Genomic DNA, 25,276 nt, shown 5'->3' on the forward strand with positions numbered 1-25,276 from the left:
ATGCCAGATAAATCGTACATACAGACGTCACTCCGAAACTAGTTAAAATGGATATTTTTGTTGAAATCTGAAAATCGAAATTTTTCACAATCACAATAATTCCTTTACTTTGTACAAGAAAGTAAAAATCAATATCATTGAATGTAAATCAATTCAAATTAAACTTTCACATTACTCTTACTCAGTTATAGATAGAACAATTCAGTAGTTAGAGATATCAGTATAAGATAGAATTGTGAAATTTTGTTTACAAATGTACAATTGATAATTTTTTTTGTGATTGTTAATAATAGAATAAATTTTGCAAATCTGAATTTAGTGAAGTGATACAACTTTTCATATTTTCATTACTACTTTGTTATTATAAAAATGAAACTGAAGTAAAAAATAGAAACTACAGGGTGTTGAAAAATATACTGTTTGAGACAGTATAAGTTCCATTTTTTTGCCACCACAAATCAAGAAGGTTATTGACCTTCATAAGTCAATCTCCTGAGTGGATAGACCTGTATGTATCAAAACCAATCCTACTTGCATTTTTATTACTGAATGTTTGTGCTGTTCTGTAGTTTTCCTAATCCACATCAAAACACCACCGTTTGAATGTAAATTTAACTTAGGAAAATTAAAAATTCGCTAGGAGTTAAATCTGGTAACTAGGTCGCAGGATGACCTTCATTAGTCGGTCTCTAAATTTCTTATACTTTGAATCCATGTGGGCAGAAGTGTTGTCAAAGCGATGCATATTCAAAATATTAATAATGATTACTTGACTTTGATGGTATTCCAATTATGTTGCCTGGATTTATTGTGCAATCCAACAAACTGTTAATCAAAATTTTCTTAATTTTTTCCAGAATGCATATATGTGTCCAGGTGGCTTCTAATCTTTCTAACATTCCAGCTTTCTTTATCACAATTTTTTCCAAATATTAGGTTCAACTTTTTCTTTGTTAGCAGTGGCTTCAAAGGGAAGCCTCAGTGGTCATTTTTTTCTAATTTCATGTTAAATTTCTCACTGGCTTATTGTTCTAATCTTGAATTTATAGCAGAATCACAGAACAGTATTAACATGTGGTAAAAAGCATCTTTAGTTCAGTTTGCGGTATGTACAAAACACCACTTGGCTAACTGACAAAGGCCAGGATTACTAACCAGCGGAGGCATTAGCCTTTCTAACATTGTTACAATTTGTTCCCTCCATTTTTTTTTTGACACATCATAAAAATTTAATCAATCTCTGCATGTTTATTTTTAGAATTTTTTTTTGCAAATTCTTTCTGGAATTGATATCACAGATTTTAGACTAGTGTTGAAATTAGTAACGCATTGTATGCTTATGCACTATGCTTTTATAGTTTTATTTTTGTATATTTAATTAGTTGTACAGTGAAATTAATACTATGTCTTATTTTATAAACATTTATTCATACATTTTTTTGTTAAACAAGAATTTTAAAAATAATTTTCGTGAGATACTATAAGTATTGTTTAGAATGATTTTTTTTTAATATATATATATATATAAAACTTCATTTCAAAAATGGAAATTATTAATATTTTCTACTCTAAATTTCTTGGTACACATTCATTTTGAACCTTGTTTCTTTTTATATTGTAGATGCCACTGTTATTCTGTCATACATTAACACTTTATAATTTTATCATTATAAATTAACACTTAAAAAATTTTCCTCGTCTTAGTGTATAATGTCATAATAATCATCACTATTATTGTATCTGAAATATATATATTCATTTTTTACTCATCATCATTTCTCAATTTTTATTTTTACTCATATGCATCATTAGGATTTATTGAAATAAAGTTTATGTAACAATCAAAGAAATTTTTCCCTCATCATAAAGAATCATAGTTATACAGAAATAAACATGTTGCTATAAAATGTTTGTATTATTACAAAAATGCTTTAGAGTTAATGCTTTTACAAGTAACTGATAGGAAGCTCTGGGAAGATAAAAAATTGAGGCATGATAATTCTGAATAACAAATAGTTTGGTAACTTTATTTACAGTTTCTTTAAATGAAAAAAAGAGAATAGCTCTTTTATAATGTAAACTTTCTGTAGATATCCCAATCACCTGAAGTTGAGTACTACTTATATTAATAGATGACAAGCATAAATAAATACTGATTATTCCAATTTTACATTTGTTTACTGTATAACATCTTCATTTTATGAAGAGATAACAGCTTTTTAACTTTTTTCTACTTTAATTCTTAAAGTTGGTTTTTCAGGTATTTTTTTCAGTTTTGATTTTGTATATAGTAGTAATGTGCATATTTATTAAACTTGTTTTTGCTTTTTTTTTCATTCTTGTAGCTAGCCTACTTTTTCATCCCATCATAATTGAATTCACTTGCTTTATGTATATAGCCGTGCATCAAACACAGATCATCAATTCATTTTAAATGTTTTTATTATTCATTGGAAACTGTTAAATATTGTTCAGATTTTGTGTATTTATCATATTGTGTTTTTTTTTTTTTTATTTTAAAAATTAAATTATTTTTATTTTATAATTGTTATGTTTAAATCAATATTTTTATGTCTTCAGAATTTAATTGCCAGTGTCATTCTGCACAAAGAGAAGTTTATATTTGTAATTATAATTACCATAAATTACTAAAAATCTATTCAGTTATTTAATAAAATGATTCTGTTCCTATATATATATATATATATATATATATATATAGGAAAAACATTTAACTAAACATTTACATATTCAGTTTGTAATATACATTTTACTGCAACCTTGATAATTTCACATTATATGGTGTAAAATTAAGGAGAAGAGTAAACTACTATATTTAACAAAAACACTGCCTAAGATGTGCAATTAAGCATCCATTATCTGACTACCAGTAAATCATAATTACTTCTTAAATAATATATACTCACTTATTATTTTCTGATTATTATAAGTTCGTAATGAATTTTGAAAAAAGTTGTAAAATCACTTATTCTGGTGTGAAATTAAAAAAGTGTCTGCTTATCTTGTTTAAACTGATTTTACAATTTATTTACGAATGAAATGCAAATGATATTTTATCTACCCATTGCTATTATAGCCCTGCATATATTTATCACAAAAAATGTCAGAAGTGTGACAATGCATTGTACACAGTACGTTGTATTGCATGTGATATAATGCTAAATCACAAATAAGGTACTAAAGAACCAAATGAAAATATTTTCCAGTTACGAAAAAGAATTCAGGCATTTGAGAAGTGTGAAGAGAAAAAGAGAGAGATATCTATGAATGGTTCATCAGTGTATATGATCCAGAATTTTAGTTTTAGTTGTCAATATGATTTTCATTATATTATTTAGTTAATGATAATTCAACTTAGTGTCGATAAACACTAAGGATGCATTATTACAAGTAATAGGTAAGGCCAATGACAAAATTTTTATGCAATGAACCAAAGATAGTTGAGATAACTCGGTGAGCAGTTTCTTAGGTTCAACAATAGACAAACTTTCAAGTTGATTTGAGTGGTTTTGTTCAGTACATTACTGACATACACATTCAAAAAAAATTTGTACTTCGTGATGTAACATAATTTGACCCTATATTCTACAATATTGATAAAGAATTATGTTTAAAGTTATATACAAATAAAAATTCCTATATCGCTTTTATTAAAATGTTATTGTTAAAATAATATTTTATGAGACAGTTAAAAAAATAACATTCACTTGAAAAATCAGTTTTCCAAACATTCCACACACGGGTAGTTTGGATAATTTTTTTGTAGGATTAGGATTATACCTTGCAACTTGAGTATGTTTTGTTTCATCAATGGTTATCTCTATGGGAAAACAGAAATTTTCAAGCAAAATCTGAAAATTTTTTAGACTTAATACACTAATATATTCTATTCTTTGCTGTATAATTATTTTTAGCTAACAAATGTCTGGTCTGCTTCAATGCAAAATTTGTGAAGTCCTTGTGAGACAAAATTTTAGATTCATATTCAGCCTCTTTTATCAGCTACTTATTAAACTTCATACGTGAAGAGTATTTCTGGCCTCACCTTATTTCTTTTAACTCTCTTATCAGATGGAAATGACTTGTTTATATTCTAGTCCAACCAAATTACACTTGGAGAAAAAAAATTGTTACCTGGACTTTTATAAGTGGAAGAAATGGTAAAGAGGTTTATAAGAAATGTAAAAAAATTAAATGCATGAGCGGATGTGGTGGAGGGGTGATTTGGAGGTTTGAAAAAAAATGTTTCCAATACAAAAGTTGTGGATCATATAAAAATGTAGAGATCACTTTTTATATAAAAATAGAGGTCACTTTTTAACATCTCAAAATTTTTGAGAAAAATGCAAAAAATTATTTTTTTTTTAGTTTTTTATTTTTCATTTCCGCAAAAATAATTTAATTTTGATGAAACTTTGTGAAAGTATACCTTTCTGGGTTTTAAATAAGCACAAATTTTTTTGATGTCAACTTTCAACAGAAATTGCAATACCATTTTTCGCCCTTTTTTAACCCCCCAAATCAACCATCCACCACCCTCACTCATGCATTTATTTTTTTTACGTTTAGTATAAACCCCTTTACCATTTCCACTTGCAAAGGTTTAGGTAACAATTTTTTTTCTCCTCTAAATGAGTTATTTCGATCAGTCTATACACTAATATACAGTAAAAGGTCAATTTTACAGAAATTTACCTTTTACTAATTGTTAATTGTAAATTTTTTAAATTGTTTTTTAATTATTTCATAATTCAAAAACCATCCCCAACAGTTCTTGAAACATCATAATGTTGCAAAATATCATCTTCATCAGTTTCCTTAATGAAGACTGTGAGTTTCTTCATTAACAATAACGTACTACCAGAAAATTCAACCTTTTGTTACCAGATAACTCAGAAATGTTTTAGATTTTATCTAAAAATATATAAACCCCAGATTCTGAAAAAAGCAATCTTTCATGGTTATCCATTTACAGCTTTATCAATTTTTCACTAATAATATTTTAAGCTTTCCAAAAAGAAAATATTAGTCACTAAGATCAACACTGTTCCTAAACATTCCTGATTTCCTGATTACAAATCAATGCGTCTTTTTTTAAATGGGCCAGATAATAGTTTTAAAAATTACCATAAAATCATTATTACAAATTTCTATTTTACTTATTGTGTGTGTTGTCTTCATTGGTTTAATTTTCTTATTTTGCCAAATTTTATCAGGAACTATAAACATGGACAACAATCATTAAATTACAAAATAGAAACCTTAAACCTTATTAAAGTCTAAATTAACCAAAGTACCAACTTTTATGTGCAGATCTTTATTCAAGCTGGTGTTTTTATTGGACTATTTGAAAAAAGATTAATTAAGATATATAATTTTTTTATTTACACTCAAGTTTATTATTTGGATGTTATAGAAAATGAATCACTTTCAGAGAAATCATCCACTCTCTGATGATGGATGGATTTTAATAGTAAAATTGAGGAGGAGTGTAGCTCTTTTGAGGATTTTTTTATTTTCTTTCACAATTTTTTCTCCAAGTTGAAATTTCATATGATTAGTTGAAACTAGTGTCGGATATTAATTTGAATTAATTGATTCTTTAATCACTAGTGACAATACTACTTTCTGTAAGTAGTATTGTCACTAGTGAATTTATTTACAAGTAAGTATGTAAAATATATTTCACTTATTTGCATGCTTATTGATTACATTATAGAATTTTTTAAGTTTATATAGACTACTGCATTGTGTCAGTTGTTACAAAGAATGTTTTTATGCATTCATTACTAATAATGTACATATATATATAAATAAGATTATCAATTTTTATATATATATAAAATCGCTTCACTCTGTTCTTTGGGACGTAAAAGGAGATTCAATTTTTGAAAACTGATTTATTTATCGTAATCGTGTAAAAATGCATAATTTTAGTTATAAAATTCACTAAAATTTTACAAAATAATTGTAACTGTTTTCCACACAACCTGTGAGTACAGCCAAATGTATGGACTTTGGCCAACTTTTTGGTTATAGTTCATTATTTTATGAAGAAAAACAATCACATAAATAAAAAAAATTATTTTTAATATATATTGGATTAAAGAAATAAATATATATTACAAGTAAATAATAAATATATAATGATATAACAAGTATACACCTGACCACCACGAAACATGTACTAATGAATCCGGATATTCCGCTAGTGATCTGTACATTCCAGTGCCTGCTAAGGGGGACAGACACACATACAAATGCCCTTTAGTAGGGTAGTATAGGATGTATATTATACTTTATAAATTATCAATCATTCCTGGTGAATTTATGTTAAACCAAGACTTTAACAATCTTTTTGTTTTATAATATACCAGAACCTGATAGTTTACACATCATATATATATTAAAATTGCAGTTATTGTATATAAGAACATTTTTACCCAGAGTAATATATATGAATAAATAAAAGTTATAATTTGTTATTAATATTTATATTGAATTCATGAATATGCCTTGCTGATTTGTAAAAAATATTTAATGCTTTTCTGCAAAAATAATTTTAAAGAAGTAAACCCATGTCAAAAAAACACTCTAAAAAGGAAACACTGTTTCAAATGAAAACCATATTGGTTTCAAAAGGAAACCGTAACAACCGATTTATTACTTTGGAAATTTTTTTAAATGCTGACTTTTTTAACTCTACCCGATTAAAAATAAATTATTACAAATATTTAATCTGGCATTGACTTCATTAGGTAAAATTGTGTTTAAATTTTAACTATTTCTTTTCTTTATAGTGTAATCTTTAAGTTTGTTTTTTAAGAAAGGATTATTACAGATATTAGATAAAAGATACCTGCACTTTGATAAAAATAAGAAAAGAGCAGAAAAGTAGCATCAAGAGACTGTTATCAAACATGAAAAGAAGAATTTTTACTCCAAGTTTTCTAAACAATTTTATCGAAGTTTCATATGAATAAACTTAGTTATGATTTTCTAAATATCAATCCAATAATTAGCAGTTATGTTGATTAAAAAAATGTATAAAATATTTACAATCTTCTATATGACCCTGTTCAATTTTTGTTTAAAAAATCTTTTGCTTAATTTGTTTGAAAGAAATTACTATTAATCATTAGAGAAAAACTTACTAACTAAATTAAAAAAGAATTAAAACCAAGTGCACTCGTTAAAAAGTAAGACTTAAAACTTAAATATAAAAAAATGCAAAAATAAAATTAAGAATCTCCTCGTTTTTGGATTCAGTTGAAAAACTGGAAAGTATTTTACATACTTTATATTAAGAAAGTTCTGTTATAAATTATCAAGGTTCAGTTCTTATTAAAAATTATCAAATTGGATTGTTTTGTAAGTTTTTTCTTTCTATTATTTTTTCAGCTTTGTGTTTCATGGTACTGGCAAGAAACTTTTATAAAAATTTAATTATTTACATTGTAATAAAAACAATGATACAATAGATTACTGAATAGATGTAATAAAAATGATTATCTTTTTTTATATTATCCAATGTTTTTAGATTGGAAGTTACAAAAAATTACTTATAAAGGTTAATAGTAGTAATCTTTACTACTTATGTTAATATTAAAACAAAAAAAAATATTAGTACAATAAAAGTTTTGTTTTGAAAGTAATTCTAGTTTTTTTTTTTTTTTTTGCTATTAGGAAGTAATTTATTTTAATCATTACAGTATATGCATATTTTAGATCTTACTTTATTTAGTTTTATTTATTTAAATTAAATAAAAGGTTATACATTACAGTGTATGTTTACAGTATGTTTATGTTACGTTCTGACACATGCAGACTTAAACATAGTTATTGTGTAGTCGCAAACATATGTTATCCAATTTATTTATGATATCCATCCGATTTTTAAATCTTTATAATTGTTTATGATCTTGAAAATTTTACTTTTTTTATTTAAAAAAAAGTAGTGTAATTTATAGTTTCATTATTTAACTGTTATTTTGATTTTGCTCTTTTCCTTAAATTAAGAACTATTTCATAAATAAGGATACTTCATAATTTGTGTTATTTGGTACAGGTACTAAAACATAGAGTGGATGGTATTCGTCGGATCAGTGCACATCCATTGTTACCTCTTTGTAAGTGTTTAGCAGGTTTTTATTTTAAATTCATTTTGTGTTTGAACAAATAAACAGAGTAGCCACAGTGGTGGTTTTCTCTTTCTTTATTCCTGTATTTGTAAGCGCATTAGCTTCTAACTATTTTCCAATGAGTTTTTATTTTGGTTGACATGGGTTACAGTAATATATACGAGTATATACATGAGGTACTGTTTGTAAGTAAGGGCTGATCGGTAACAAAATGAAAACAGTTGAAAAAATTAAAATTTTATTAATGGTTTCAAATACTTACATATTTATTTTATTTTTCCTTCTAAACATTTTTGATATTGTGAAACAAGCTTCTTCAAACCTGTTTTCTTTTTCTGTTTAGCCTACAGAGGTATTACTACAGAGGATGAATGAGAATGATATGTATGAATGTATATGAAGTGTAGTCTCGTACAGTCTCAGGTCGACCATTCCTGAGATGTGTGGTTAATTGAAACCCAACCACCAAAGAACACCATTATCCATGATCTAGTATTCAAATCCACATAAAACTGCCTTCACTAGGATTTCAACCTTCAAACCCACTGCATAGAATTCTACCACCTGAGATTATAGCCACTTTTACACTTTGATTTTCAACTCTTCACTTTTCTCGAATCATTGAAATGCAAGCCAATTTTTGAGATGTTTGAATAAGATGGTAATCGTTGGGTGTGAGATTAGGACTGTAAAAGGATGATCAAAAATCTCCTACCTGAATTTTTGAATTATTTTTGTTGTGCTTATAGCCATGTGTGGACATGCATTATTTTGAAGAAGATCACAATTCCTGATCTCAGCATTCCATGTCAGTTTTGAATGACACGATGCAGTTAAGTGTTTTACCATAGACTTGTGGTAGATATTCCAGATACCATGAAATCAATCAAAAGCACACCCTTTTGTTTCCAGAATACAGTTGTCATGATTTTATTTTGAGACTGGGCTTTTTTGAATTTTTTGGTTAAGGAGAATTTGAATGACATCACTGCTTGGATTGTTGTTTTGTCACCAGTGATGATATGCAAAAAAATTTGTCTCCCTCATAATTAAAGTTATCAAGAAAAAACCATGCAGATGTCATTCTGTGATCATTGTGAGTAGTTGTCAACATTTTCGGCACGCATCATGCACACAGTTTACAATAGTGTAGAGTGTAAGTCATGATTCTCACTAATGTTATCTTCTGGAAATTCTAAAGAAACACTGGTAATCATTAAGCGATGATTTTCTCTCACTTTTGCATTCACATGTTCGTTAGTCTGGACACTAGGCCTGCCACTTCTGTGTTCGTCGTGAACATCTGAATGACCTTCCTTAAATTCATGATACCATTGTCTCACTTTTCCTTCACTAATTGCGGTAGGCTCACATGTTTCATGCAATTGACTGTGAATTTCAGCTGTATTATGTCCTCTTGCATTTATAAAATCTGATCACTGGCAGAATTTGTTATTACCACACTCATTTTAATACACTCTCACAAAAGCAAACAACAATGAACTGATGGCAGTGTGGCAGTTACATGCCCAACAGACCACTTAAAGCAACTGTGCTCATGTGAACCAATCACTGTTGGAAAATCGCTATTTATAACTCATCAGCCCCTACTTTTGAACTGTACTTCATGTGTGTGTGTGTTTGAATATTTTTTTCTCATTTAATAGTATGCTAGTTTATAATATTTTAGAGGAGTTAATGTTATTTTGTTTCCTTTTGCAATACTTGATGGTAATTGAATGTATACATTTATACAACTTATATGTTGATTACATTGAATACATGTTTTTAATTTTTAAATATTTATAGATGAATGAATTTTTCTTACCATAAGCAATAAAACCCAAACAAAATAGTTATTTTTAAACCTAATTAAAAAATTAAAATTTTAATTATAAAAAACAATTAAATAATTGTTATTTAATTAAATAATTGTTCTTTATATCCCTTATATTGAAAACAATTTAGTAATTTATAATATAAATTTATTTAAATTCATAAATAAAATTAGAAATTCATATGTGAGTATTTTCATTTTTTTAAATAATATTCAGAATGCTAAATATTCAACCATCTAAGCAAAACTGTTGCATATTTCCAAATTCAGTTTCTTATAACTCTGCTAATATTCATCAGAAATATATTTCAATCACATCAATCTGTCATCCAAATTTTCTTGAGACTTGTGTATAAACTTTTAAATCATGAAACAATTATAAGCTCAATATTATAAAAAATTGATTATGACATTTTAGGAAGTTTTCTATCATAAATTTAACACACTTGATCATCATCATAATCAGACTTTTATAAACATTTTAAAAATATTTTTGATTAAAACAACATTTCACCAAAATCATATAAACATATTAACTTTCTTGCCTTGACATTCCATGTGCCCATTAGTATTATCTGCAACAAAAGTAATGACAAAATGATTTACAGACAACTGGGCATTGCTTCTTTTAAAACAGCCAGTTAAAGCTAAAACAATGTAATTTTTTTTTAAGTAATGCAAGTAAGTAAGTTAACTTAAAAACTTACCTGCTGATTGATAGAAGATATAGTGTTGTTCTTTTAGGCACATTGACTATTTTGGTTATTATCCATTACTAATTCGAGCAACTTGCAGTTGCCCAGCCTCAGGAAACTTTCTTTTCTTTTCCGTTTAGCCTCCAGAACCTCTGTTAAGATATTACTTAAGAGGATGTATGAGGATATGTATGAATGTAGATGAAGTGTAAAGTTGTACAGTCTCATGTCAACCATTCCTGAGATGTAACCACATGGAAACTGCACCCAATATTATTTACATTTTATGATCTATAGATCATAATTTATTAAGTACAGCACTGGCCACTTTTGAGATGTGAAACCAGCAAATTTGGGATGCACGTAACTTCCTAATGGCCTCTTTGTGTAATGATAGCCATAGTATTTTATTAGGTTAGAACTTTAATACAGTATATGAGTTAGTTTATTTGTGGTACTTAGAATATCTTTAATTACTTTTATATAATCAAACTGTGAACCATAATAATGATTCTAATTAAATTAACTAATTAACATCTAATGAAATTAAACACTTCTAAGCTGGTATGATATGTGAACTCTTTTGAAATGTTGCACTCTTGAATCATTTTATATTTAGTTTCCTTTAAAAAGTTAAATAATCTAATTACTTATTAACTTGGTACATTGGATCACACTTTATAAAAAAAATTTTTCATCAAAAAGTTATCCTCCATTACAAAAAGTATTCTATAATAAAATAAAATCTGCAACTGAAATTTTATCAGAGATGTAACTCATTGATATCATCAGTTCATTTGCATACAGTGTCAGACATTTAAGTCCATTTTTAACATCTGAAGAAATCTTGCATAAAGTTTTCTGATAGTAGTTTTTGCATTTGATCTTGTATGCAACTTTCAGTTCAGAGGAATACTTGATGAATAAATGAAGCTGTGACAGAATTTTAACATTTTTTTTTTAAGAAGTTCATTTATGTGGATAATATTGTAGAACAAGAAATAATCTTCTGATAGTGAGACAATTATAAAGTTACTAGAAATTTACTTAAGTCTGCGAAGTTGTCATAATCTAAAATGTTGGTACTCTTATTTATAAGTTCAACAGCATTCCATTACTCTGAATCTTTCCTTTCCTAATTTTACTGCCAACTTCTGGCATTTTTCACCTCTTTGTGTGATGATAGATATTTTATTACATTAGAACTTTAATAAAATAACAAGATAATATATATGTAGTACTGCTTTTGCAATAAATTACATTTTAATGTCTTGTTGTTGATATATTACAGATTTTGGATTAGTGATATTTAGAACCAGATATATGGATTTAAATAGAAGTTTAAACAATTATGATTTTTTACTGGGTCATAATATTTGTTTATGAAATAACTAAATCTGTAAACTTCTCTTTGTTTAGATTTAACTGGATCTCAAGATGGATCAGTTCAGATGTGGGAATGGGGTCATCAGCAAGCAGTTACTATGGCTCGGCCTGCTGGCACATTTGCTAAAGTTACCAGAGTACGATTCAGTCAGCATGGTAACAAATTTGGTGTTGCAGATGGAGATGGTAATCTTAGCCTGTTTCAGGTTGGATTAGCTTCAACTGTTTCCCGACCTTTCTTTGTAAGTATCATTAATTTTATTTGAAAATAGAATTTATCTATTCATTCATTTAAAAGCAATATTTTAATCAATTTTATTAAAAACTGATTGTTATCAGTGATGTATTTGTTTAATCACTTAGAAAAAGTAGTAAAAAAATTCTTAGTATGTCTTATTAATGACATATACATAATTATGTATAAAAAGTAAGTTAAACTTACCATATTAATTCCAAAAATTGATTTTTGCAGGAATTCCACATCTCACTTGGTATTTAATTGTATAATTACATTAAAATAAATAACTTTAAAGTTTATAAAATGGTAACATTTTTGACAAATCCAAAATTCACAAATTATAAAGACAATTTATTTTAATGTAATTATACAATTGAATACCAACTGTAGATGCGGGATCCCGCAAAAATTGATTCTTGGAATTAATATGGATTATAGTTAATTTGAATACTTAACTATTCACTGTGGTGGTTTAAATTTAATTTAATATTAAATTTTATTATCACAATGGTCAATATGTTAATAAATATATATATATATAAAACAATAATAATAGTAGTAATAATAAACTTTATTAATATACAGAATACAAAAAAATTTCACAAAAGAATAATAAAATAAAATAAAAAATATTATGAAATAGCAATTATATATAAAATGATTAATTGGTTTATCATTGGCATGAGGTGTGGTCAATCTGCTAGATTGGCAAAATTTGTAAAGTTTAATTATTTAATGACAATAACAAAAAAATAAATGTTTTAGTTTAGTAATAGTATAAGAATACATATGAACTTAACTGAATTGGACACAAATATTATTGTATGGTGTAAGAGAAAGTAAAAATGTCCTTTGATACTTAGTTGTCACAGAGAAAATAAAATAACTAACTTATTTTATTTTCCTATATTGCTAATTTTTTAATCTTCAAATAACAAATAATAACACTAGAGCTCAGGGTATAAAAAATATTGGACAAAGCTAAACTGAGCATACTGTGTCCGGCATAAGATAAACATCCTTTTGTGTTACTAAATTCATATATTAACAAATAAATATAATTTTATTAATCATGGCTCATTTGAAATGATATATAATTTGTTTATATAATAGTCTCCACTTACCAACAAGATTTAATATTATGCTCAAGCGCTTTCAGTTCAGTAATCCATCCTCAGGAACATTGATGTGTTATAATTATAATTATTTACATCACTAATTTATCATTAATTATACTAACTTGAATTTTAAAAACAAAAATTATAAATATAACAATTGATTGTCAAAAGGTAAAATAATGTCAGCATTATCCATCATGTCAGTGTGAAGATCTCAATTGTTATGTTCGTTAGTATGAAGCAGTATAACCAAAAAGTATAACCAACCTAAGAATCAAAATTATTGTTTAATATTTGTTTGAATAATACATCATTTTCAAATTTTGTTGCTTACGTATAAAATGTTTATTATTTAAATATACATAATATTTTTCTATAATATTTGTTTTATGAACGTTATTGGAATATTCAAGAATATTAATAAAATTATCTGGGTTGTAAGTATGATTATTTTCTAAGATATGTCTAACAAAACTGGATCATTCTTTATTTTCCTTATTTATACAATTAATGTGTTCATTAATTCTAACCGAAAAAGATCGGTTTGTAATCCTGATATATTTCAGATGGCTATTTGCGCATTTAAATTATATACTCCCTGTTTATCTATGTTAGTTTAAAATGAGCAAATTTTGATCTGGAATGTATCGGGATGACAAACCTATCTTTTTTGATTAGAATTAATGAACACATTAATTGTGTAAATAAGGGAAATAAAGAACGATGCAATTTTGCTAGACATATCTTAGAAAATAATCATAATTACAACACAGATAATTTTATTAATATTCTTGAATATAACAATAACTTTCATAAAATAAATATTATAGAAAAATATTTAGTATAGGGACAAGGGAAGCAATTTTAGGCCTCAGATTAATAGTAGAAGGAAGATTAAAGAAAAACAAACCAACATACTTGGCATTTATAGACCTAGAAAAGGCTTTCGATAACGTAGACTGGAATAAAATGTTCAGCATTTTAAAAAAAATAAGGGTTCAAATACAGAGATAGAAGAACAATTGCTAACATGTACAGGAACCAAACAGCAACAATAACAATTGAAGAACATAAGAAAGAAGCCCTAATAAGAAAGGGAGTCCGACAAGGATGTTCCCTATCTCCGTTACTTTTTAATCTTTACATGGAACTAGCAGTTAATGATGTTAAAGAACAATTTCGATTCGGAGTAACAGTACAAGGTGAAAAAATAAAGATGCTACGATTTGCTGATGATATAGTAATTCTAGCCGAGAGTAAAAAGGATTTAGAAGAAACAATGAATGGCATAGATGAAGTCCTACGCAAGAACTATCGCATGAAAATAAACAAGAACAAAACAAAAGTAATGAAATGTAGTAGAAATAACAAAGATGGACCGCTGAAGGTGAAAATAGGAGGAGAAAAGATTATGGAGGTAGAAGAATTTTGTTATTTGGGAAGTAAAATAACTAAAGATGGACGAAGCAGGAGCGATATAAAATGCCGAATAGCACAAGCTAAACGAGCCTTCAGTAAGAAATATAATTTGTTTACATCAAAAATCAATTTAAACGTCAGGAAAAGATTTTTGAAAGTGTATGTTTGGAGTGTCGCTTTATATGGAAGTGAAACTTGGACAGTCGGAGTATCTGAGAAGAAAAGATTAGAAGCTTTTGAAATGTGGTGCTATAGGAGAATGTTAAAAATCAGATGGGTGGATAAAGTGACAAATGAAGAGGTATTGCGGCAAATAGATGAAGAAAGAAGCATTTGGAAAAATATAGTTAAAAGAAGAGACAGACTTATAGGCCACATACTAAGGCATCCTGGAATAGTCGCTTTAATATTGGAAGGACAGGTAGAAGGGAAAAATTGTGTAGGCAGGCCACGTTTGGAGTATGTAAAACAAATTGTTGGGGATGTAGGATGTAGAAGGTATACTGAAATGAAACGACTAGCACTAGATAGGGAATCTTGGAGAGCTGCATCAAACCAGTCAAATGACTGAAGACAAAAAAAAAGAAAAAAAAAAGAAAAATATTATATATACTTAATAGAAATTTGATAAATGAGTAAACATAATTGAAAATGATGTATTTATTCAAACAAATATTAAACAATAATTTTGATTCTTAGGTTGGCTGTACTGCTTCATAATCATGAACATAACAATTGAGGCCGTACTACATGACAGATAATGTTGACATTATTTTACCTTTTGACAATCAGTTGTTATATTTATAATTTTTGTTTTTAAAATTCAAGTTAGTATAATTAATGATAAATTAGTGAATTAGTGAAGTAAATAATTATAATTATAACACATCAATGTTCCTGAGGATGGATTAATAATCCGCAAGCTCCCAAACATACTATTAAAGATGGTTGATAAGTGGAAATTGTTATATAAATAAAATAAATATAATCATAATTAATATGTTTAACTGTAAAAATTAGAGTTCAAAGTCTGATGCTGTGTACAATATGAACTGTTTTTTATTGTTATAATACATTTCTTTAATTTAGATAATTAAATTTGTAGTCAAGGGATAAATGGACATATTGATAATGAGTAAATCCAACTCATACAATCGTAATCAAATGTAATATAATACTGTGATGTGACTTCAGGAAGTGATTTTGTAAGTAATGTTACATAGTAAAACGTGTACAAGATCAATCATAACATGAACAGTAATGAAATTCATACAATAGTCAAAAGTTATGGCTTGACATCAAGAAAAGAATGAAGGTTGGAAGTCAGGCAGTAACTTTAGTTTCTGAATTCAATCAGTAACTATTGTATGTATGTTAATAACAGATTATGACTCACGAAGTTCTAATTGTTCATTAAATACAATAATTTATTTTTTAGTTAATTTACAAATAAAAAAATACATTATAGCTGTAAGGTTTTTCAGACATTATTGCAATACAAAGTAATAAAGTTAAAATTATTATCGTTGTGTTTTTTCCAGACATACCAGTGTCATAATAAAGTAACAAGTGATTTTGTTTTCCTTGGCTCTTGCAGCCTTGTTGCAACTGCTGGACATAGTTCTGAAAGTAAAAATGTAGCTCTCTGGGACACTCTGTTGCCACAGAAGAAAAGCCTTATTGCTGGTAAATGATCTGTTTTTATTCACTATACTTTATCTTAAGAAAATATGGAATAAGCCTTACCTATTCGTATTTAAACCATTCAGATTAATTAAGAATTTAAATTTACACAGTAAAATAGTAGTATTCCTGTTAATAATAGAGCAAAAGTAAAAGCCAATGAATTGTATTATAACTTTTGCAAATTTTATAAAACGTTCATCTAAGGTCCTACCACTTTGTTGGTGAATTAGTTTTACACTTTTTTTTTCTATTTTTCCCACCACCAGAATTTTTTTAATTCTCTTTCAATTTTTTTTTTTAATTTGTAAAACCAAAATTAACAACAATATTGGTTTTATCATGTGATACATTATTTTTCCATAACTTCCATAATGCTTGAACAGTGTGATAGGTGTATCGTAGATAAATTTTGTGAAATTGAAATGAGTAGGAACAATTTTCTGTAAAAAAAAATATATGCTTGATACAGAAAGAGTTGAATTCAATGTCAAAAAGCTGTTTATAATGCCTGATTAGACTTTTCATTTGTATGGGTAAGTCTCAATCTATTAAACCCTCAGCACAGTAAGATAAGCATGTAATTACTGAATTTTCAGCAAAGCTTTAACTTTCATTTCATTAGGTGTTTCCATTCTACATTTTTACTGAATTTGCCATAAAATAAAATATAGTATTTGTAGAATTGATGTTGGGAGAAGAGTACATCTGCTGTTTGGTTCTACAGATTATAAATGTGAACTTCATTAAAAAATATATATATAAATTATTCTGACAGTGCTTGTACTTGCTACTATTATTCCTGTAATTTTTTTAGTAAATCTAATCTTATGTACTAAATCACACATTTATGTAAAAATGTATTAGTTATTAAAGACAAAAAATTATAATTAGTGTGAATAGTATATTGTACAATATTAATTATATTTCCACAAAAATTTTCACAAAATTGGTTAGAATCAGTTTATTGTTTGTCTTCCCAGAATATTTTATTTTGTAGGATTTAATCCAAATATCCACTGATGGGAGTAAAAATTTGATCTATACTATTAGAGATGTGAACGATATGCTTGCAGTTGATTTTGATGAGCTTTCTGTTATCACCTATGAGGGTATTTTTGATAATTGTCTACCTGCTTTTGTTGTCAAATTAAAAAACTTTTCATCCATATAATCATCAATACTAGAAGTTAAGATGTACTTAACAGAGATTTAATGTCTTAACGAAACAAAGAATGTTAATAAATAAGACAAAATAAGTATGGCTATATCAATCAGAATATCCTTACTGACACCATTTTTTCTTTTAATTTAATCCTCACATTTTCTGAAATGATTAATGAGGTTTTAGTGTACATTAGAATCAGCACATTACAAAATCAGTTGGGGTCTCACTCCATAGAAAAAAACAAGTTTATCACCCAACATTCACTTTGGTTTGATATGGCTTCCAACATAGATCCTACCTGAAGTCAGTTTCATTCCAGACTGTAGCCAGTAAGTCGGGCATTGCCTCTACAGCTGCGGCATTAATTCAAAGTCTTAGCTGAACAAGATGAGCAGGCAAAGGTAGTACATAAACCCAATCTTTAACGAAACCCCACAAGAAAAAATCTAGTGGCGTCAAATATGGGGAGCGGGATGGTTGTGAAGTTGGACCTTCACAACCAATCCACCAACCTGGGAATCTAGTATCAAGAAAATCTCAAACTTCTAAGTGGTATTTAGGTTGTACCCTGTCTTACTGATAGTAATGATGTCCATCTTTGTCATCATAATGTAACTGAGGAATTAGAAAATTTTGAAAGCTGTCCAAATACATGATACCAGTTATATTATGGTTGCCTCCTGGAAGAAGAATAGGCTATGCAGTCTTTGTCTGCTTAGGACAGAAAAAACATTGACCTTCGAGCTATGAAGAATGTTTTACATAGTTGCTTGAGGGTTTTTGTTACCCTATATTTGGTAGTTATTGGTGTTCACCTTGCCCCTGATGTGAAACATTGACTCATCACTAAAACTTACTTTGTCTATAAATGTATCGTTGTTTGCAATTCAATCCACTTCCACACAAAAATTCAGCCAAGCAACTTTGTCATCATCTGTAATGTATTGAACCATGGTTACCTTGTATGGCTTAAAAGTGCAATCGTTTACATATTGTGTGCCAAACAGTCATTTATGGAATGCCAGTCTCACATGATGCATGTAGAGTTGATTTCTGTGACCTACATGCAAAACTTTCTTTGAGTTGTTCCACAGCAGCTTCTAGGGCATTTGAGCTACCTGGTGATTTTGTATATTTAACAGAACAGCCTATCTCAATGAAGGTTTGGTGCCAAGAGTGAATTGTATTCCTACTAGGAAGGCTCCTTACCAAACTCTCTATGAAAAGTACATTGAACTGCAGTTGCTGACTGCAAACACTGTGTATAGATATGATAAACATTTAATAATGATGACAAGCTTAGCATTATATTAAGGCACTTCAAAGCAAATCAGTATGGCTTGATTTTATTATAAACGAAATCAATTTTATCATCCCCTGAGAACTTGTCATTTAATAAAATACCCAAAAACTTTAACTTTGTGGACAGCACAAATACTACTGCTATAATTAATAGGATTGTGTGCCACATGATCAGCTGTTACGTCCATGTTTGAAGCATAATGCAAGTTTTTACCCATATTCAAATATAGATAGTTACAATTCACTCATTGAATAATTTTTTAAGCTGCTCTCTTTCAGTTTTGAATTCCTTTTAAATAATTATCTTCAGATATAGATACAGTTTTATTGTCTGTGAAAAATTGGTTTATAATGAACAGCTGAAGTATTTTTAGGCAAGTCATTCATTAATAAACAATAAAAAAACAAGGGACCAAGAACAATTCCCTCTGCTATTATAGCTACTAAGTTTTTTCACCAGAAAAATTTCATTAGAAAATATAGAACTATATTGAATAGTTAGATTGCAAAAATTTTAAATGCTATCTTTTTGTTATATTTTCCAGAAATTGGGATATGATTGTCAGTAGATAATTTTTTCCTAAAACCTTACGAAGGTTTGTTAATGTATTATGAACTTCAAGAAATGTTAAAAGTAAATTTTTCATCATTTTTCAGTTCTTTAGAAATTTCAGAAAGTAACCAATTTGACCTACAATTTTAAAATTAAGTATCAAACATTTCTTAAGGAGAGAAAGAACAACAGAAGTTTTATGGCAACTAGGAAATTGTCCATTACTGAAAGATTCAGTAATAAAATTTATAAGAGAGATAACAATACCATATAAGACTTCTTTTAAAATACTAGCAGAAATTTCATCAATTACCGCTGAATATTTACTTTCATATTTAAACTACAAGTTTTCAGTTAGTTAATTTTTATTTCCTTTTATTTTGTAACAGGAAATAAAAATACTGATCCATCAACAAAATTATTCAAGGTTTTGTTTGAAGTATATCAATATTGTTATTGTTTGAAATACTGGAAAAGTAATTATTAAATTTCTCTTAAATAGGAGACAGACAGTGGAAGTTGAGTCCTTTTGTATTTTTGATAAGTTATCTGATCTGTTTTTTCTCAAATCTGCTTTCACTTGTAATAACTGCCCACATTGTTTTAGATTTATTGTTTGAATTGGATATTAAATAAACGTATTATTATAAATATTAGCAGTATGAATAACTTTAGCATAAATTCATTGTAATTTTTCAAATAATTCTGTAAATTAGCAGATAAATTACACTTAGACATTTCACAGAGATTTCTTAGCATAGAGCTAGATTTTACAATTCCTTTAGTAATCTATACATTTTTGTTCGTATGTTTAAACTGTTCATTTTTTTTTCTAAAGGACAAGCCAGAAAGAAATCTTCTGAACCTCATTAGGAAAATTGTTACTGTTTTCCCAATCTGTTTTTGATAACAAGATTCTCAAGTTTTTAATTGAACCTTTATTGATCATCCTTTTGAAAGAATAAAAGTAATAATTGTCTCTCTGCAAGTTTTCATCAGTTAAACAATTATAATTGCACAAAAGGATCAAAGATCTTTGGTAAAATTGTAAAAATATTTTGTATGCAGATGTCTGAAGTCCTCGTAATTCTAATTTGCTAGGAGATCAGATATTCCTGCTAACTCAAAATGAGCTAAAACACTAGTTCATTCATCAAAATACTACAATTGTGTATAAATTTAAAATTAAAAGCAACACATACTATGACATTGAATTTATTAGGAATTTTAAAAAAAACTTTCTGGTGGTATATGTAGAAAGGTTTTAAAAATCCTGAAGGAGATCTATAAAATACAATCAGTCAGCTTTGGACTAGGGCATTTAATTACACAGAATTCAAAATTAATTTCTTCTGTAATTATACAGTAACGATCAGTTTTATTAAAAAGTAGACTTTAACAAAAATTAAGATCCCCTATTTTAATGTGGAGTTCTGCAAAAAGCTTTGACAATCTTGAAATTACCGAGCTAGAAATGGCTTCTGTGTTTGTCATCCAACATTCTGAAAATTTTGCAAAGTTTGGTGACTAATTGGAAAGAAATATTTCAATCACTTCGATCTTATTTCTTAGGCATTGGATATTTATATGGAAAATTTTAGTGTTAGTGTGGTTAAATTTTGAACTATTCAAATTTTTAAATTACATTATTGCAGATAATTTCTTTAAACAAATCCATGTCTTTTTTAATTATGAATGGGTTGATTTTTTTCATGTACACATTGTGTGAGATTTTTTTCAGTATGATTTTAATTCTTTCAGCATTCACTTGTCATGATCAGGGAGCTTCCAGCTTAGTTTTTGCTCCACAACATCAACTCTTGATCTCTGCTGGTAAAAAAGGTGATGTCTGTATTCTGGATGTACGTCAGAGACAAATGAGACACAGATTTATGGCTCATGAATCACCAGTTAAGTGCCTCGCTATTGACCCAGCTGAAGAATTTTTTGCTACTGGTGCTGCTGATGGTGACATCAAGGTAATATGTTAACAGTTTTTGTAGAAAATAATCTCTTGATGATTTATATTGTAAATAAATGGCAGTGCTTATGTGAATATATATAAATAAAAGTAGTACGTATACATCAGTAAGGTTTGAATAATTTTTTGTGTGGTTAACTTTATTAATATACTTTTTTTTGTTTAAATCATGTCAATTATGAATGTTATTGTTAATAAGTTGGGTACTCTCATTACACCCATACAACTACATATTACATAGTCAAACTCCCACTATACAACTCCCTGTCATGGTAAATATTTACCACATTAAGTTTTTACAAGTATAAAATCCTATTTATGATATCTTAAAAGCAAGTGCTTCTATTGTAAAAAAATCATGATAATAAAAGACATCTATTAAAAATAGATAGCAAATTTTTACATTACAAACAGATAGTAAATTGTACAGCCCTCACATAATATTTAAAATGTTAAAAGAAAAAAATTAATTTTAAATAATAAAAAGTTGATGTACATGTGATCACAATGTGCTTCCACTTAACACATATATGATGTGAGCCTATGTAAGAACACTTCAACTGACTGCTTAATTTAGATAAAAGGACCCAAACAAAAGGGTATTTGCTTTTGTTTAAGTATCATATAATGCAATATATATTCTAGATTCAGAATAGTTGCATGTTGAAACCGTTTAATGAAAAAAATAATAATGTTCGTCAATGCAGCTGTAAATATGGACTAAAGTACAGTAAGTAGTAAAATGATTTGTTTTAAAACTGCAGTTTTAGAAGTTTGTTAATTCAGTTTTTTAAATATATATTTGGTTTCAAAATTATTGTAATTGTTATTTTAATTACTTTAAAAAATGCAAGTCTACTTGTATAGCTTTTTATTATTAAAATGTATAAAATTATTGAATATTATGAAAAAAGATTGAATGAACTTCATTATAAACTTTTAGGTGTGGGGTCTTACAATACATCACTTACTATTTTCATTTCCTGGTGAACATGCTCGTTCTAGCTTTTTTAAGCATATTGGTCAAGGAGTTACACAACTTCATATCGATGCAGCAGCAAGGTTATTCTCATGTGGTGCTGATGGATCTATGAAAGTTCGACAGCTTCCTGAACGTGACCTGACTCTCCACACACTCTATTAGGTAATTCATTACAAGTCAATTTAAACTTAAATAGCTATGAAAAAAAAATAATTAAACTTTACCTTTCTTCTATATTAACAAAAAATATCATAAAATTGGTTAATTTAGTGACGAATTAAATATTTATTGGTTTTTTTAGTTAAGAAAATATTGTGCATAAAAAACATTTGTTGATTGTTAATATGACCTATTCTTGCAGTATGAACTAATAGTCTATAAAAGTGTGTGCAATAAATTGGTTCAATTTTACCAAGATCATGTGTATATTTTACATTAACAAAAAGTTTTCAATATTTGTTTTACGAGGCTCGGCTGATAAATTTTGCATATGTATGTGCATAGCATGTAGATAAAAGAGAAATTGGAATGAAATAAAAATAAATAAAAGTACAATATCTTAGCTTAAAAATGTAGTATTTATTTTTCAATATAATCCCCATTTACACTATTACACTTTTCCCAACATGTGACAAGTTTTTGCATTCTGTCACTGAAAAATTCTGGCGGTCTTTCTCAGATCCAAGTGGCCACAGCTTCCTTCACCTCATCATTGGTGGTGTCATCTCTCTTGAGATGAGGGCAGAAGTGGAAGTCACATGGAGCCAAATCCGGCAAGTATGGCAGATGCAGAATAGGCTGAAACTTCAGCTTGTGACGAGTCTCTGTAGTGGTGTGTGATGTGTGAAGCCCACGTTCCAGATACTCAGTCACATAAACATGTTTGGCATCCCAAAACACTGTCAAAAGGAGTTCCTTTGCCGAGGCTTGAGTTTTGAATTTTTTGGGTTTTGGTGATTCATAATGTCTGTGTTCCATGCTTTGCCTTTTTTCAGCAGGGTCATAATGATGTACCCAACTCTCATCCCTGCTCACAAAAGGAAGCAGTTTCCTTCGGCACAATAGTGCTGTAAAAGTTCTTCGCAACATTCAACATGACATTGCTTGTGTTCGTCCATCTGTTTGCACAATACCCATCATGCACAGATTTTATAGTAACCCAATTGCTTGATAATATGGCCTACTCATTCTTTAGTTATGCCTAACTGAATAGCGACACGTTGCTGGGTGATTTGCCAGTCACTTTGAAGCAAATCTTCTATCTCCTTTTGATGTTTCTCATCAGTCACAGAAACTGTTCGACCACTGCGAGGTGCGTCCTCAATTGTTGCTTTAACAGCTTCACATTCGCAAAATTTGAACACAGTACTCCTGTCAACAGTTTCACTACATTTTTTTATCCCTGTTAAACTCCCCCAAAACCACTAGCCTCTGCCATTAGGCAATGCATAGCAGTTTCAGGGACTCATGGCAGTCATCTGTCCCCCTGACTCACCCTTCACTTGGACATCCCATCGGGGTCTTCCCAGCATCATCAAAACACATCAATCCCCCACTTCTGGGTGATCAATGTGCCTCTGCTGAGAAGCTACCCTTCCCGTCCATAACCTACAAACACTAGGTATGTGTTGCACATATCTAGTGTCCCCATCACGACTCTCTCATACCTCAAGGGTTCGATGCCATCCTTAGGGAGCTTCGACCCCCATTCTTGCATATGGGTCCGAGGCATCCTAGGCAACAGGGCTACTTCCTGACCCTACATGGCAACCACGCTTCATCCCCTTTTTTTTTTTCGCATATCTCACAGTGTTGTTTCACCCATATCTCTTTTATTAGTCGCCCCTTTTTTGTCCTCTTCTGCCATGTAAGTGACTTTGTCATTTTAACACATTAATCCTGATTTTTATAAACTCTATCCCCTAGTCTACCACAGGACTTAAAACACTGAATAATTTTTCATTCTTACCTGTTATTTTAATCCTTGAAACACATGAAATATATTTACTACCTAAGAATTCACCTAATACCTATGTACATAAAAAAAACAATCTTTGGTGACCCATCTGTTCTGTTGGAAGTTTGTCACATATCCTCCTGTCTCTCCAGTACAATACATGGAATATTTACAGTATGTAACAAATACACAAGAAAATTAGAAAAATACATATTCAAAAAACAACAATCAATGGTACCCTTAATTCAAGAAGATCCTTATTTTGAAATTTAAATATACATACGAAATAACCTATTTCATATACAAAAAAGAAAGATAATCATTTATAAACAACCAATTCAGTAGAAGTTTTAGTATGCACTTCTGTGTGTCTGTTGATAGTAACCCATCTGTTCAATGAAGTTTTTTGTCCCATGCTCCTATCTGTCTGGTGCAGTACATAAAATAATTACAATACATAAAGAAAACACAAAAAATAATAAATAATAATACCTATTCATAAAAAGTAAAAGTCAATTAGTACTCCCTTAATTCCATGGAGTTTTGAACTTGATATAAAATACTGCATAAGAAGTAACCTGAAACACACAAAAATGAATAAGAAAACAATCAATTGATAATTCACTGCTTCACTAATTCAACTGAGAAGTTTCAGTACACATCCTCTCTGTCTGTTATAATACACGAGAGTACAACACACGAAGAATATATTTGTTACACAAGAATTAAAAATACATACTTAACAAACAACCATTTAGTAATTCATCAGCTCAGAAGAAGTTTGACTCCTAAACT

At 28.5% G+C, this 25,276-nt stretch overlaps 1 protein-coding gene across 5 annotated transcripts in view; it reads left to right on the top strand.

The window, feature by feature from the left end:
* The window catches only part of Rbcn-3A (rabconnectin-3 alpha), a 518,724-nt gene that overhangs the window by 482,266 nt on the left and 11,182 nt on the right, over positions 1–25,276 (top strand). For all 5 annotated transcript variants that reach the window (XM_075371055.1, XM_075371080.1, XM_075371085.1 and 2 more), the window contains 5 exons: positions 8,090–8,150; positions 12,114–12,322; positions 16,397–16,541; positions 21,323–21,540; positions 22,486–22,686. In XM_075371055.1, coding sequence (XP_075227170.1) covers positions 8,090–8,150; positions 12,114–12,322; positions 16,397–16,541; positions 21,323–21,540; positions 22,486–22,686 — 834 coding nt within the window. The remainder of the gene's footprint in view (positions 1–8,089; positions 8,151–12,113; positions 12,323–16,396; positions 16,542–21,322; positions 21,541–22,485; positions 22,687–25,276) is intronic.

This window comes from Lycorma delicatula, chromosome 1 (genome assembly GCF_047948215.1).
Source record: "Lycorma delicatula isolate Av1 chromosome 1, ASM4794821v1, whole genome shotgun sequence".
Lineage (NCBI taxonomy): Eukaryota > Metazoa > Arthropoda > Insecta > Hemiptera > Fulgoridae > Lycorma > Lycorma delicatula.